Source organism: Girardinichthys multiradiatus, chromosome 4, assembly GCF_021462225.1.
Source record: "Girardinichthys multiradiatus isolate DD_20200921_A chromosome 4, DD_fGirMul_XY1, whole genome shotgun sequence".
NCBI classification, from domain to species: Eukaryota; Metazoa; Chordata; class Actinopteri; order Cyprinodontiformes; family Goodeidae; genus Girardinichthys; species Girardinichthys multiradiatus.
The window spans coordinates 49,847,202-49,864,124 of NC_061797.1; the positions used below are offsets into that span (position 1 = coordinate 49,847,202).

Consider the following 16,923-nt stretch of genomic DNA (forward strand, 5'->3'; position numbering starts at 1 on the left):
GCCTAATAATGATACTGTAGCTGCTGTTTAACTATGTACAGGTAGTGCATTATCTTTTATTTTATAAATCCAAAGTCTTAACTAAGTGGTTTGCTGTGTTGATCAATCAAGGAGCCGCAGCTGCATGTTTTGCCTGCACTGTTCAGCAAAAGCTATACCCTTTCTGCTTCTGTCCTGGACGCATGCACGGAGAAATATTTGCCCCATCTGTCCACACATGGAAGCTCTGAAGGTCTCTGTTCACTGTGCCAACAAAATGGCCTAAACGTCAACAGTTGCAACCCTCCACAGAGTCAGAACACGATGTGAATTGTAGCTTCCACACAGATTCTGATTTTCATTTAAAAGTGCGAGGGCCAGCTCTGAATGAGACCATCTTGGGTCTACAGCAGAACTGCCCTGGCACATGTAAGCAGCCTGAAAACACATGACAAAAACCAACAAAATAAAGTGAAACTGTTCTTACGGTATTCAGAACCCTCCTACAACAGAACAATAACATTAGGCAAACAGTTGTTTTACTTTTCATTTCTTTGTTTTTAAGTACAGATGTGTTTAGCTTTAAAAACTGCCTTAACAATGACTAAGAATGGAAACACATTATTACTAACAATATATCAATATTTCATCCGTTTGACACATTGGATCTTTTAGCCACCACTTCCTTAATGAACTTTCCCAGAGTCACAATGTAAACACCTTAACCTGGAGTGCAATTTACCAGAATTTACCACAGTGCACAAACCATGAAAGAGGACACTTTACATGCTTTATTTTGCCTCTCCAATTAAAAAACTGCAGTCAAACACTGAAATTTATCATTTTAACTACAGGAATTATTTGTGCTTTTAGTGAAGCTATTCATTCAATTCAATTCAATTCAGTTTTATTTATATAGAGCCAATTCACAACACATGTTGTCTCAAGGCACTTCACTGAAGTCAGGTTCATACATTCATGACAAGGCAAGTTTATTTCTATAGCCCTTTCTCAGCAACAAGACAATTCAAAGTGCTTTACGTGATGAAAAAATAAATTCTAGTGTCATGATAAAGGAAAGGAAAGTTAGACTACAGACTGAAATTAATGAAGGCGCTCGATACTTTTAGGCCCATATTTTCTTAACATAAAATCAAACATTTCTCCCTGGGGAGGAGGCAACTCCTTAGAACTGTTTTGACCCATTATGCGTCTTGATATTGGGGGAATATTCTTTTTAAAGCTGGTCCATGTCAGAGACCTCCTGGTGCTATGTCCCTTCCTCCTAACATCTTCTAGGAGAGCCCAGCTCAGTCACAGTCTGTCGGGGAGGGTCTTTAATAGTGAACTGCTTCTCACTGTGAACAGCAGAGCCGGTCCTAGCCATTTTGGCACCCTAAGCAAAATTATTTGTGGTGCCCCTCTACCGACCCTTGGACCCCCAACTAAGCATATTAGAGAAACCTCAGTATATTACACATCATGTAGCATTGTTCTACAGCACACATGGGTAAATACAGCTCCATGATAGATGCAACAAAATATGAAAAACATTATTAATACAAAAATTGAAACATAGTTTTAAGTGGCACAATTCAATATCAACCAAACTGCACTTTGTTTCACACTTAGATACCAAACAAAGAAAATATCAAGGCACATGCAAACTTTACCCAATGAAACCCAATAAAAATAAAATATTATTTTACAAAAAAATATGTAACAGAACCTAGTGTAGACATAACAAAATATAAATATAACAAAAAAGAGAATTGGTCAAAAAAAATAATGTGTAATAATATGCATATTGTAGCAATGTCCTAAATTAAAGATGGCCGTATAAATAAAATAACCTGGAGACAACGTTATGATAACGAATGTCAACTGAGGCAAATGAGTGACTCTGAACATGGTCTACATTTCTAGAAGTTGTAAGACCTCAAGTTGACTTTGTGCATCTAATCTACAGCCTCACTCATCTTGCCTTTTCTGCAGCAAAGTCATCTATAACATCATCATAAAACAGCCGTTTTGACACTACGTGATTTTTTCATATGAAGGTCAGTCCACTGAGACGTTCTTGCACCATAGTCGTTCTCAGGTAGGTTTTAATGAGTTTGAGCTTTGAGAAGCTCCATTTAGCAGCTGCAAATGTAACTGGTAGAGTAACAGAGATTCCCAGAGCTACCCACATATTTGGGTAAATTTCTGTGAGCTTCTTGTCATGTAAGAGGGTCAAGAGTTGCATTGAGTTTGTCAGGTTTGATGGTAAATGTGAAAAATTGAGGTAGCAGTTGAGGTAGAGGGGACAGAACCATTTGTTACATCTCTGGAGTCTGAGGTAGAGCTGTCTGCAACTGGCCCGTGTTTTGAAGATGCGGGTCTTCGATATTTAAGAAGTGCATCTGAAAAAAGATGAATAGATATAAGTATTACCAATATTAAACCACATTAAACCTGCTCTGTATCTGTCCAAAAACTAGCAGCAAGTGGTAAATCATGACAACTCAAACTGCTTTTTCTTGTTTAAAGGCTACATTAGACTTCGAAAAAGTCGTGTCATTTTGTCTACTTGCCAGACTGTGCTAGTAGTTTTATTCATATTATTTACCTCATCCTTTATTATTATTAATCTCATTATGTAAATATGTTGCAAAATCAACTTTAAATTGGCCATGAAACTCTGGCTTTATTATTATTCTTTGTTTAGATCACAGTCCTGTTTCAATAAAAGTGTTCATAAGATGATGATGATAGGCTACTTCACCCCCAGCCTCAAATGAGATATGATTATGAATCATATCACCCAGTCGGTCTAATGTTGGATGTCTACTAGTTGATAAAAATATAACATTATACCTGGTGGGAAGTCTATCCAGTAGGACAAAAGAGAAAAAGTGTCAGGTTCTACACCTGAATTCTTTCCAACTTCCTCTAAGGTGGGAGTCACTGATGGTAACTGTTATTTTTTAATTAGCGATGTTTATTCTGATGTCCTCCAAAGTAAACTAGCGTTAGCAAATCGTTCACTTGCTGCATGTAGCGTTATGCTCACTCCACCTTCTGCTCCATAGCTAGCAAGAGAACGATATGGTTTTCAACAGACATCAATAACCTGTGTGTTTTTCCTGTTCTGCCTCGTCTTCTTTTTTCAGATTATTCCCTGAGCACCGAGAGCTTTGGCCTTTTTGACATGTCAGGTTTTTTTTTTCTCTTTCTTTTCGCCAATTCACAACACATGTCGTCTCAAGGTTCTTCACAACAGTCAGGTTCATACATTCCAATTAATCGTAACCATTGAACAATTCAGTCAGATTCAGTTATTTATTCAAATTGGATAAAAAGTTTTTCTATCTAAGGAAACCCAGCAGATTGCATCCAGTCAGTGACTTGCAGCATTCACTCCTCCTGGATGAGCATGTAGAGACAGTGGACAGTCACTGGCGTTGACTTTGCAGCAATCCCTCATACTGAGCATGCATGTAGCGACAGTGGAGAGGAAAAACTCCCTTTTAACAGGAAGAAACCTCCAGCAGAACCAGAACCAGGCTCAGTGTGAGCGGCCATCTGCCACGACTGACTGGAGGTTTGAGAGAACAGAGCAGAGACACAAAGAGAACAAAGAAGCACTGATCCAGGAGTACTTTCTATGGGAAGGAAAAGTAAATGTTAATGGATGTATCTCCTGTAGTCGTTTCATCTAGAGAGAAAGAACAGATAAACTCTGATCCAGTTTTCAAGGTTAGAGTCTGAAAGAGAGAACATAGAGTTAGTTACAGTAGAAGCTCAGTCAGTAGCCATGTCTAGGAGAGAGAAAGGGTTAAACACTGAAAGACAGGGTCATGTGGATCATCTGTAGAAGGTGAGCATTAAGTTGTTGCCAGCAGAAGCTTGGACGATTCCCCTCTCCAGAAAGGTGTCACAGGTAGACACAGAGCCAGGCCAGGTGTAGCTTCTAGGAGGAGAATAGAGAGAACATAAAGTTAAAAGCTGAATAACAGCAAACAATGCAAAATTGGAGAGTAGTGTGAGAATGTAGTGAAGAGGGTAAAGTGGTCGTTATGTCCCCCAGCAGCCTAGGCCTATAGCAGCATAACTACACAGATAGTTTCAGTTCAGATTATTTAGTTAAACGGCGCTTATTTACAACAATGTCGTCTCAAGGAACCCCACAAAGGGTCCCACTGATGGTCATTGTTCTACTAAAAACCACAAGGATTGGGATACCTCCCTCTGTCAGACTGATTATAACCATTGGAAAAGAGAAGGTGTCATACAGGTAGCAGAAATGGAGGGTGTGTTTGCACCTCAACCATAACTGAGCCGGTTTAGGCTAAACCTGACTCCACTTTACTCCATCCAACAGGGAGGGAGGAAGGCTCCCTCCCTGACAAACTAAGCTACTCTAACTATAAGCTTTATCAAAAAGGAAAGTTTTAAGCCTAGCCTTAAAAGTAGACAGGGTGTCTGCCTCATGGACCAAACTGGGAGCTGGTTCCACGGGAGAGGAGCCTGATAACTAAAGGATCTGCCTCCCATTCTACTTCTAGAGACTCTAGGAACCACCAGTAAACCTGCAGTCTGAGAACAAAGTGCTCTGTTAGGAACATATGGACCAATCAGATCTCTGATGTATGATGGAGCTAGATCATTAAGGGCTTTATATGTGAGGAGGAGAATTTTAAATTCTATTCTGGATTTAACAGGGAGCCAATGAAGGGAAGCTAAAATAGGAGAAATATGATCTCTCTTTTTAATTTTCATCAGAACCCATGCTGCAACTGTTTGAGTTGTTCATTGTAAATATGCTGTGGAGTGACGACTGGCCGGCTGGTTGGTGTGTGGTTAGTGTCAGCAGCGTCTCTGTCTGTTGGGCTGGCTGCTCCCGGGTGCTTGGTAAACTGGCCAGCAGAAGACTGCACACTGCTGAAGGAGTATCTTTTGATTAACATGTTTCATATAAGTTGTAGTGGCTTTTGGTAATGTCACGAAATAGTATATAAAATAGTATGCTGTCAGTATGGAGAAAAAAAAAAAACTCAACCCTCAGCCACCCCTGTAGATCATTTGCCTATACTGCCTATAGTCAAGGCCAGCCCTGCTGGAGAGCGTGGTTCTTTACGCTGTCTGTTCCAAGGTGGAAAATCCTAATTAATCTTAATTCCCAGTAGGAACGTTTACCATTATGTTTTAGTAAATCATTTAAATAGAACAATCAAAAGCAACTCTAAACAAATGGGATTTTAACCTTGATTTAAAAGAACTCAGGGATTCCTGCATTTTTCTGAAAGTTTGTTTCAGATTAGTGGAGTTTATGAACTAAAAGCTGCTTCTCCATGTTTGGTTTTGGTTCTGGGGATGCAGAGTAGACTTGAACCAGAAGACCTGAGAGGTCTGGAAGGTTGATACACCAGCAATAGATCTTTAATGTATTTTGATGCTGAGCCATTCAAAGACTTATAAACTAACATAAGTATTTTAAAGTCTATTCTCTGAGGTCCAGGGAGCCAGTGTAAGGACTTTAGAACTGGGTTGATGTGCTCCACTTTCTTAGTTCTAGTGAGGACGCCGTCAGCAGCGTTCTGGATCAACTGCAGCTGTCTGATGGACCTTTTAGGCGGACCTGAAGACACCGTTGCAGTAATCAAATTGACTAAAGATATATGCATGGATGATTTTTTTCCAGATCCTGCTGGGAAATTAGTCCTTTATTCCTGGAGATGTTCTTTAGGTGATAGAAGGCCGACTTAGTGACTGTCTTTATGTGGTTCTGGAGGTTCAGGTTTGAGTTCATCACTACACCCATATTTTGGGCCTGATCTGCAGTTTCTTGCTTTCGCAACTGAAGCTGTGTGCTGACTTGATTGCTTCTCCTTCGGTCCAAAATGAATTACTTCAGTTTTGTTTTTATTCAGCCAAAGAAAATGATGGCTCATTCACACATTGATTTGTTCTATGCATCTCCCTAATGCTTGAATAAGTTCATAGTCACCTGGTGACATTGTAAGGGCTTATAGATAAATTTCATCAAATGTCTTATGGTCCAAGTTAAAAGGCAAAATCAACTAAAGGATCTCTCGTCAGGTTTCCAAGAATAAGAAAATCACAAAAACAGGTTATTGGCAAAAACAGTCTTGTTGACTGACAAGAAAGTTGTTTAACTTGCAACCAGCCAGGTGCTGAGCAACAGCAAGCATAAACATTGTCATTACTATGATTAGGCACTTTGTAGTAACACACAAGAAGAATCCGACTGGGATAAAATATTAGCCATGCGAGTTTTAGTGACCGTCGTTTTGACCAGTTTACATACTGCAATCAGACATGCGTCCAGTACTGTGCAGCCATTAGACCTTTAAAACAATTTGATGCATAGTTCTAAGGGCTTTCTGATGGCCTTGTAATATTAAGACCAGGACTGAAGACCCAAGATTTGGGCCAGAGACAAAGCACAAAGTTAAAAGATTTATTATGGTCTTGGAAACAGGAACACTGGTAACCACCAATCAGAACTCAGGAACCACTGGCGGCAGATAAACAACTTAGTGGCTTGATAAGCTTCTGACAAAGTTGCGAGTCCAAACAGCCACTAACCTTCTCGTGGTCTGTGAACCAGGAAACAGCTCTTCAGCTGGAAAGTGGTCAATCAGAAGCCAGCCCAGAACGTCCGTACAGGAGTGTCCCACTGACCGATGTCGGATTGCTGACAGACCCAAACTAACCGACCAGTGAGTTGATGCGGGGGCGAGAACCAGAAAAGCCGGGACAGGCCACTTGACAGGGGACTGGGCGAGGACAGGGAGTCCGGGCAGGAAGGAAAGGCAGGTAGGCTCAGGCAGATAAAACCGGGGACTGGGCAGAGACAAAAATCCGGGAACAAAAACAGGGTCGAGATCCATAGCTAGAGACATCCAACAAGGGCCAGGCAAGAGGGGGAAATCCAAGAGACAAAAACCGTGGTCAGAAAACGTGATCAAGCAGGAAGAATACCGAGCACGCATGAAGAGACAGTGGAAAGGACATCTCCACCTTAACAGGAAGAACCTCGATGATAGCGACCCCTTACTACTACGAGAAAAACCGAGTGAAACACAGAGGGTTCCCAGACATAAAGTGCAGCAACAGAAAATACGTGTTTTAACATGCATATGTGTTAGAATAAGTCAGAGATGTCACAGTTAAGGGAATTCAGATAAATTCGAGAGAACTTGACACACCAAACAATCCACTAAGTGCAACAGCGAAAACAGGAAGTGACACAATAAGCCTTACAGTAGCACCGTTTAAGTGATGCGACTATGCGAAAATTTGTTATTTCTATTTATTTTAAAAAACAAATGACAAAATTATGTTTTTATCCCATAAAATGGAAGCTAAACATTTTTTACCATTCACTTCCTTGAGACATGTTTTTATTGGGTCCTCTGTTTTTATCCGCATTTCATTCACTGAAGACGTCACGTTAATAAACTTTAATTGTTTTATTATCCATTTAAAACAAGAGTGCTGAAAAATTATTTGCACCCTGGTTTTTATATGAAGCTCTTGCAGTACAATCAGTTGTAACTCTTGTTTGTTTTCTCAAACCAGTTTCATCCCTGTTTTATAGTTCTGTAGCCTCGCTACATTCTTCCACCCAGAGTATGACCAATTAGACTGGACAGGCGTGCTAGAGATACAGTATTCAGCCGCAGGCCTGGGTTCTGGATTTTATACACCTATGGCCATGGAAGTGACTGGAACATCTGAATTCAAGGATTTGGAGGGTTGACCCAATACTTCTGGCAATAATTAAGGGTTGGTATTTAGTGTTTGATGTTGATAATTTAGTGTATTATTAAAAAAAAAAAAAAGAACTAAAATACTTTTATCTTCTTTCCTCACAGTGTAATTAATCATGCGTTCACTGTTACTGGAAAAGCTGTGGTGTTTTAATAAGACTTCAAGAACTGAGAAATGTTGAGTTTCAGTATGTGTGACTGAGAAATGTCTCAGTCCTAATAGTTCCTTCAAACCAGTTCTGCAGCTAACTGTTTGTTCTCAGTATACATTCCTTCACCCTGAGCAACCCTCCTACCTTCTCAGACAGGTGTATTTAAGATGCTGCAGGTGAGTGTGAGCATCATCTCTGGAGACAGAGGTGGAGCACTATGATGGCCTCCAGAGTGCTGCTCCTTCTTCAGCTGCTCCTGCTGACCTCCCTGGTCTCGGCATCTCATCACTGGGGAGGAGCCATGAACTTTGCCTACAAAGGTAGAAACCCGGATGGAACATATAAGGTGAGAACAATAACTTATGTATAAACATAGCAGTATTATTTCTCTGTGTTATTGTTTTGTCTGTTGTGCCGTGATAACAAGATAAATTTTAACCAGCTTTATTAGTGAACTATTAATACCTTTATGATCTTGCACAGGTTTGACTTTTTTCACTGTTTTAAAATACGAAATATTTATATTCAACCTTTTTGCCTAAAACAAGTTTTATCCCATCAAAATCCCATAAAGTTTTTTTGAATGCAGCTAAAAAGCAGCTTTTCTGTATGACATAATTTTCATTAGTTTTAGTAATCTTCTAATTATTTGAGCATTGACATGCCTGTAGAAAGTTTGCACGGAAACAAGGCAATAAAACGTTAAACTTTAAACAAGAATTCATGCCCTAAACCAAATTTATAACTAATTTTCAGTAAAGCTGGTCTCTGACCTCAACAATAAAAAAAAATGTAAGATCTGTTACTTTGCAACACCTGCAGAGTGAGACAGTGTATACAGTCTTATTCAGTAAATTAAAGTCTGTGTTCTGAAGATTTTCATATTAAAAATGTTTTTTATTGGTCTGATATAATCTTCTTATCTTAAATGTGTTTTCATTGGCTGGAAGCAGAAAACCATCAGAAATAAAGGCTTGAAATCAGCAAATAAACTAAATGTAACCTGCCTATTACCTAATTGATTGATTGATTGATTGATTGATTGATTGATTGATTGATTGATTGATTGATTGATTGATTGATTGGAACTCCAAATTAAAATTTAAGGTAATCTTAAATTTCCTAAAGTAAAACGTTTCAGCCTCTTTCCAAAAATATAATTCAACTTATTTACTTAAGTGATTGAAGCACCTTGTGCTGGAAAGTTTAACCCAGTTTATTTTATCATATTTACCCCACAGCTGTCCCTCCGAATTAAAAGTACTTATGATGCCTGTTATTACTACCACTACTGGTACTGTTATGATGGGAACTGTGGCTATGCAAACACTCGAACTACAAATCAAATCGACACAAGCACCAACGCACCAATATACGAAAGTCAATGGTGCGAAACAGAAACTATTGAGACATGGAACCTCCCAACTGACAAACCACTTAAGCTCAGGTGAGCAAATTTCTAGTAGTAAAAATATATTCATATTTGAATAAGTGGACTCAAGCTTGGCTGGCATCATCCGGGTTATCAACAGCTGTAATGTTCAGGTGCCAAACTTTGCCAAACCATGAATTTATATATTGTCCTCTCTTTATAAACTATCAGGTCAGCTAGCTGCTGCTGGATCTCAACACGTAACTCAGTTTCTAATTGGAACTTTGATTCCCTCGTGGATTTTGGAGCAAGATCAGACACAAGACAACCAAATAAATCACCTCAGACTGCTATTGTTCCATTCTTAAGGTTTGGCTTTTTTGGTTTATATAACTTCATCTGTATTGTACACACTCTAATGTTAAGAATAATCCACTTTTATTATAAAATCCATGTAAGGTTTTTTCTAACATTTTGAATATATATATTCCACCAAGTCAACCTCGGAGAAAGTGGAAGATAAATATTTGGTTGGTTTGATGATTTGCCTCAAGTCTCTTTGCAGAATATCTTTTATTTACAACTTGTGTTCGTATCTTATGAAGAGTTCCTCAGAACTGCCCGAGAACATACAAGTTGGCTGCCTTTGATCCAGATGGTGATAGAGTCCGCTGCAGGTATGGAAATCTCCAAGGATATGAATGTGACAATTGCCATCTCCCTTCAGGCTTCCAGCTTGACCAGGTCAGTTAAACAATTTAAATTATACTATTAGTAAATAAAAACCTTGATAATTAGCTTTATTCAATCAGTCTGTCTTTATTTTGTCAGGATTCTTGCACATTACACTACCAGCAAACCAATTATGACTACAGTGTCTTTGGTTTTGAGATGGTGGTAGAAGACTACCCACGTACAACTATTGATTTGTTCTATTCTGATGGATCAAGTGCTCGCAAGTATCCACTGCTTTCAAGGAGCAAGAGACAAGCCTCAGTTAATTTTACAACTCCCTCATGGTGGTGGTGGACAACCACTGCACCTCCGACTACTACTGCACAACCCAATCCATGGTGGTGGTGGTCAACCACTGCACCTCCGACTACTACTGCACAACCCAATCCATGGTGGTGGTGGTGGTCAACCACTGCACCTCCGACTACTACTGCACAACCCAATCCATGGTGGTGGTGGACAACCACTGCACCTCCGACTACTACTGCACAACCCAATCCATGGTGGTGGTGGTGGTCAACCACTGCACCTCCGACTACTACTGCACAACCCAATCCATGGTGGTGGTGGACAACCACTGCACCTCCGTCTACTACTGCACAACCCAATCCATGGTGGTGGTGGTCAACGACAACAACCCCTGCACCCAGAACTACTGTGTCCAGGAGCACACACAATGTGATCGATACTCCCCTTAGTAAGCAACCTCTGCAGTTCTCTTTTCTAGGTAAGAACACAATAACTGGTTATAATAAGTAATTTGTATTTTTAGATGGGGTTAGACTCAGTTTAGATGTTTCTAATCCTAGTTTTTTGTTTTGCAATTCCGACACAATCCTTGGAAAATGTGAACACTGAGGCCAATTTTTAGATTTCCTGTGGTCACATTGTATATTAAACACTACAATGAACATGAAAACTCACATTTACCAACCTTTATGTCAGAAAACATATAAGCAATAATTGTTTTGGTACCATCACTAGTCCTCCTCAGAATGCTCTTCTTAGTGCCACCTACCTGCCCGAATATACTTCAGTGACTGTAATGGTATTTTCTTATCAAAGTGGGGTAGAAATTAACTCATTAAAAGACGAAGACCGGACTTTGTCTTTATAAGTTTTATTCAAAGGCATTCAGCGTTTGAAGACCCTGTCACTGAGCTTGGTCAGTGAAGCAGAGTCCCGATCAACATTTACACACAGTATTTAAAGAGTATGTGGGAGTTACCTCAACTTAAAAGAGTTTGTGGTTTATGGCCCAGACCCTCCTCGGGTCAGAGGTAACAAAGTTATCTACGAGCAGACCATCTTCTCTTCCTGAGACATCATCCTAAAGCATGGGTTTTAACCATTAAACGTCTGATACTGGCTTTTACAGCTTCCTCCTCTAACACAGATGTTCTGAGGACCTAAAGGTCATACACTTTGGAACACTTAATAAAATAATTTCCATTACAGTGACTAAATCAATACCTTATTTGGATTCCTTAGTTTAAAGTGCACCAGACACCTGGTAACGGTGGGTAAAAACCATCAAAACAAACAGCTTTTAGATTGCAGGAAATAACCTCACACTGAAACAAATCCATCCTTTAGTTTTCATCCATCCCTTGTTAAGAAATGATTTGGTACATCATCTCCTGTTTCCAGCACTTAGTCACTGACATTTTAGAAGGTTGGAGCACACAGTGTGAGAGATCTTTTACCTTTCCACCTTGCAAAATCTCTCTAGATAGCCCAGACTCCTGGCTCCCCTCATGATCTTCTCTCTTTAGCTCTTCATAAAGGCCTCTACAGGATCTAGGTCTGGGGTCTGAAATGCCCACAGGTTGATCTGTGTTGATGTGGCTGTATGTCTTGGATCATTTTTGGGCTGATTTCTATACACTCTACCAAGGTCCCCAGGGTCTCTGGAAGGGAAAAGGGCCCAAAGTATCACAGATCCACCACCGTACTTAACAATGGGCATGAAGTGCTTTTCTGTGTACTCATTCTTTTTTTTAAATCACACCAGACCCACTAAGAGTGTTGTTGGAAAACTGAAACAAAAGTGGAATCCCATTTCTAAGAGATAGGGGAACAGATTTCCAGCCAAGCCTGAAGCTGAAAAATGGGAATAGCAGGATTCATCCCCAGCTTCCTGGCAGAAAGCTTCAGTTAGAGTCACAGAAGCGTTTGGTCATGTCATGGGAGAACAGGCATTTTCAGGAGAAAATGATTGAGTCCTGAATTTGTATACCCCTAGCAGATTTATATTAGAGTAGGTTTTTTAATTCAATCAGCTTATTTCTTCTCAGTGGAGGCTAATATTAAAGTAACTACCCAACCGCTGGTATGGGACCTCTCTGATAGAGAATCTGTGGAGAGAGCCAAAGATAAGGGTGATGGCAAAGAGGCCTTCTGATCTCAAAGACTAGAGGCTTATCACTAAAGGTAAATTGTCAAATTTGCTTTGCTTAAATGGCAAGTTTTTTGCCATTCTCCTTTTCAAGAGTGGTTAGGACAAATGCCTCAGTATGACATATGCTCACTCCAGGAGAACTCATCAGGAGAAGTCATTGGTTATTTGGTAGTGGTAGTAATGAACCTAAATAATACTTCAGTAACTTTCAGATAACAAGAATCAGGGAGTGTGGGTGTTGATTTGGTTGTTATTTTTATTAGCACTCCTTTAGATGCATATACCCTGACATTTTTTATCCAGTAAAAATCATAAAGCAAACCTGCATAAATTACAAGACAAGTGACAACAATGCTGAGTTATATTAATGATTTTTTTAACTTGTTTCTTTTTAATTCTCCAGTGGATCCACCTGTTTCCTCCTGTCAGGAGGGACTCTTCCTGCCTCAGCTTGTGGCTCCAACACCTGCAGATGGTAGCCGGATCATGGCGGAGGTCAACAAAGAGGTGGCGATCAGAGTCAAAGCGCAGGCAATGCATTCCACGTAAGTTTGGAAGAGCCCAATAATGACTGCTTTCAACAAGAAACAACATGATAGGACATGATAACCTCTGCTTTGTTTTTCATCCAGTATCCAAGACATCATCTTCAGCGGACCATCAAACGTCACCAAGCACAGGGACATTAACAACCACTTTGTCATCCGATGGACACCAGTTGAAGATGATCTGGGAGATCAATACCCGATCTGCTTTGCAGTGGAATCAGTGAGCGGGTGAGACCAGGATTTATTTAATATAAAAGCAATCGGTCCATGAATATTAAACCATAAGGGATAATTTTTTCTTGTGTTTTGCACCTCAGCTGTAAAGTTTCTTGTAATCCTGTTTCAGATCTTCCTACTTTCAGTCTGAGATGAGGTGTGTTCTTGTGGAAATCCGGAAGAAACAAAGTAAGTCTTAGCTAGACAACATGTGTTGTGAATTGTCGCTATATAAATAAAACTGAATTGAATAGAAGCTCCAATTACTGCAAAGATTAGTGGAGAGAATTTAACAGAACAACTTGTACAACTTTTATGGGGATAAATGTAGTCAATACTGCCCATATTCACGTGGAGATACATTACTCACCAAAATCTTGATGTGTGTCATTTTCCCTCATTACCTAGCTGCCAGAGGTTCTTGATCTATCATTCTTTTTTTAGGATCTGTCAACGTTTCTCTTTTCTTCCCTCAGTCTCCGTCCAGTTTTTCCCTAACTATTTAACACATCTGTGTTTGTTCCAGTTGAAGCCACAGTGACCTGCACTGAATCCACAATGAAGGTGGAGGTTGAAAAAGCTTCCTTCTTTGGACTCCAAGAGGATCATCTTCGCCTCAGTGACCCCAGTAACACCATCTGCAGCCTTGACAGGCTCTCCAACAGCACTCACATAGTCGCCATCATTCCTCTCAACGGCTGTGGTACTCAGATCGAGGTGAGAACGGGTCCTTTGATACATCACACATGACTAATCTCTCTGATATTTGTTTAATTAGAACTCTTTACTCTGCAGGAAGATGAAGATAACCTCATTTTTAAGAATGAGATCACCACAACGGATGATGCCCCGAACACACTGATCACCAGGAAGCATCTGTTGGAGGCCCGGTTCTACTGCCAGTACCCCAAACGGGGCAATGTGACCGTGAGCTTCTCAGCGCATAGAAAGAACATCACGGTGTGGGAGAAAGGTTTTGGCACGTTCACCTACCAGTTCGAATTCTACCAGGATGACCAGTTTGGAGCCATGTTCGACCCAAACTCATACCCTCTGGAGTTTGACATCGGAAACAGGATTTACATGCAGATAGACGCCAGCTCCTCCGTCAACGACACCGTGATGTTTGTGGAGTCCTGCAGAGCTGCGCCATATGACAACCCCAACTACCAGCCAACCTACTCCATCATTGAGAACGGGTAAGGCCTTGGTCCAGAAGGTCTTCAGAAGGTCATAAGATGGTACATCAAGCTGATAAGCTTTAAATCTAATGCAGCTAATGTGAGCTTTTGATTTCAATCAGGTGCGAAGTTGACCCGACTGTGCAGATCCACCCCACCCCCAACGACAGACAGTTCAGGTTCAGCATGGAGGCCTTCAAGTTCATTGGGTTGCATGATCAGGTGAGGAACAAGCCGTACTGAGAAAGACCTTTTAATTGAATTGGTATTTTTTAATTTAACAAAGTTAGCATTTTTCTAAACAAAAAGATAATTTTTACCTAAAAACTGAATAATAAAATATTCTATATTAAAACAAACACAAACTTTAGGTTTAGTGGCTTTTTGATGCAAAGAGCTTTGAAGGTGTTTGACTGTAGATCTTCTGTTTGTCCACCAGAGGGAGTGGCTTCTTTTAATGACTGTGCTTCTTGAATTCAGGTGTACATCAGCTGCACAGTTATGATGTGTGAAGCAGGGAACCCCAACACAAGGTGCTCGCAGGGATGCATCAACTCCCCATGGTCCAACAACTTAGGCCGCAGAAAGAGAGAGGCTACGGTCGAGAGCGGAAAGCACTTAATTTCCCAGGGTCCTCTGCGTTTAAGGCGTGCAGCAGACCCCAGAGGAGGCTCAGGTAGGGAAACTGTGTGAAGATGTTTTCTGAGCAGCAGATAAAATGTGAACATAACCATCACTGTGTTCGTCTCGTCTGCAGCATTCAACCTGAACCTGAACCTGGTGTTAGTTGCTGGATGTCTTCTTCTTGCTGTTGGGATGGTCTGTGGTGTGATCATCTACAGAACCAAAACCTCCAGGGCCAAATATCAGCCTCTGCGCTCATATGAGAACTAAAACTGTAGCGTCTGCCAGGCTGCTTGGATTATTAGCATGTGGGATTCTGGGTGATTTATAATAACGTCTTTTTAATATCTAATAAAGATGCTAATAGCTGTGCTGTGTTTATTTAACAGCTGCTTTTGTTGATGCTAAAATAGAAGAAAATCCATCTGAAATATGTAGTTTTCGATTAAAATGGAGGAAAGTTCCTCACTTAGCACTGCAGCTGCTGAGTTTCTGTTCTGTGATGAATATTTACTTTTTTCTCCTGTTCTGTATTACATTATGGTATGAAGAAGGTAGCACAGATGAACATTTTGTTTCTGGTTTGTTATAATCAGCCAGCTTTGAACAAATTTATGTTATTACTGTAGGGGTCTATTTTTGAGTTATCTTTTTATTTTGCTCTTGTGTGTGTAAAGGTGGACTTAATAAAAATACTCATGTTGTATGTGAAACAGTATTGTCTCTCTTATATGTGAAAAATATTACAGCCAGTCACTTTTTAGTCCTGTTTTGCCAAGACATCCTGCACTTCATAAATGGAGATAAAAACAGGCGGAGTCTGAGCTAATCTATCAGGTTTTGCTAGTTTTACTGTGATCCCTGCAGAATTAATATTGCTGTTTCAGAGATGCAGATCTAAGTTGGTGCACAGTGGTTAACTTTAGTGAAGGGCTGCTGAATTTCTTTCACACTCAAAAAAACAAATATATTTAATATTACTTGTCCATTCAGATAAACATACAACATATTCAGGCCCATAATGTTGGTTAAGTGGTCCATTATGGGACTGCTTTCAGCAGCACCAGTAGCTTGGATTTCCCAGAACCCATCTTACTGGATCTCTCCACAGAGGCTGATCTGTTTCTGCCACAATCGGCTGAGGCTGTACAAGGACTCCAACCATTTTCCAGCTAGGACTCCAGCTTCACTATTTACTTGCAAAAACATGTTGTTCACAAATGTGAACTAATTAAACAGAATCCTGACCAAGTCCATTTTAAATTGGATGGATCTGTGGAGCTGTGGCAATCTTCCCATCTCTTAGCTCCTGTTGAGGTTGGAGGCTAGAAGATTTCTTCAACACACTGGTCAAACCACCTCAACAGCCACTCAAAGGCTGCTGCTGACACGGGCAAAGTTGTGGTGGCAAATAAGTATTAAATAACCTGACTCAAGTGAGCAAAACTTTTATTAGACATTTCTTTAAGGGTAAATGGCCTGCTCTTGTACAGCACTTTACATATTTAATAGCTTTGTATTATATATTCCCATAACAATTAAATGTTGAAATGCAACATTTTGAACCGGAAAACGAAAGTTACGTATGTAACTACGGTTCTATTAATCCCGGATGACCGCCAGAGGGCGGTGCTGAAAGCACTGAATGTTCCCTTCGCGCATGAGCAGTTCGAGTAATTATACCAACAGAGTCACACCTGTGACACCAGATGACCACAGAGGCTATATATGCCTACGTCATGCGAGGCTCTGTTCCTACAGAATCTTCTCACGGAAGCAAGGATTCTGAGTGACAGAGAATCTCTGGCTTCATAGAACTGTATATGTAACTTTTGTTCTATTTCATCCCTACTGACCGCCAAAAGGCGGTGCTGAAAGCACTGAATGACTAATACCAACCATGTCACGAGGAATCCTGAGCACCTACCTCACTG

The 16,923-nt window shown here is 40.3% G+C and overlaps 1 protein-coding gene across 1 annotated transcript; it reads left to right on the forward strand.

The window, feature by feature from the left end:
- The first annotated feature begins 8,127 nt into the window (after positions 1 to 8,127).
- Positions 8,128 to 15,702, forward strand: LOC124867300. The gene is made up of 13 exons (XM_047363679.1): positions 8,128 to 8,258; positions 9,154 to 9,359; positions 9,516 to 9,653; positions 9,890 to 10,028; positions 10,116 to 10,746; positions 12,824 to 12,965; positions 13,053 to 13,196; positions 13,315 to 13,373; positions 13,711 to 13,901; positions 13,980 to 14,383; positions 14,488 to 14,587; positions 14,846 to 15,041; positions 15,123 to 15,702. Exons 1-13 carry the CDS (start codon positions 8,130 to 8,132, stop codon positions 15,257 to 15,259), a joined length of 2,616 nt encoding a protein of 871 aa, XP_047219635.1. The 5' UTR covers positions 8,128 to 8,129; the 3' UTR covers positions 15,260 to 15,702.
- The last annotated feature ends 1,221 nt before the right edge of the window (positions 15,703 to 16,923 follow it).

Bases quoted from the DNA above. Each gene is read 5' to 3' on its own strand.
- LOC124867300 (XM_047363679.1), top strand. From the start codon at position 8,130: ATGATGGCCTCCAGAGTGCTGCTCCTTCTTCAGCTGCTCCTGCTGACC. The intron at 13,902-13,979 runs GTGAGAACGGGT...TTTACTCTGCAG, and splicing joins GCTGTGGTACTCAGATCGAG to GAAGATGAAGATAACCTCAT. The intron at 14,588-14,845 runs GTGAGGAACAAG...TCTTGAATTCAG, and splicing joins TCATTGGGTTGCATGATCAG to GTGTACATCAGCTGCACAGT.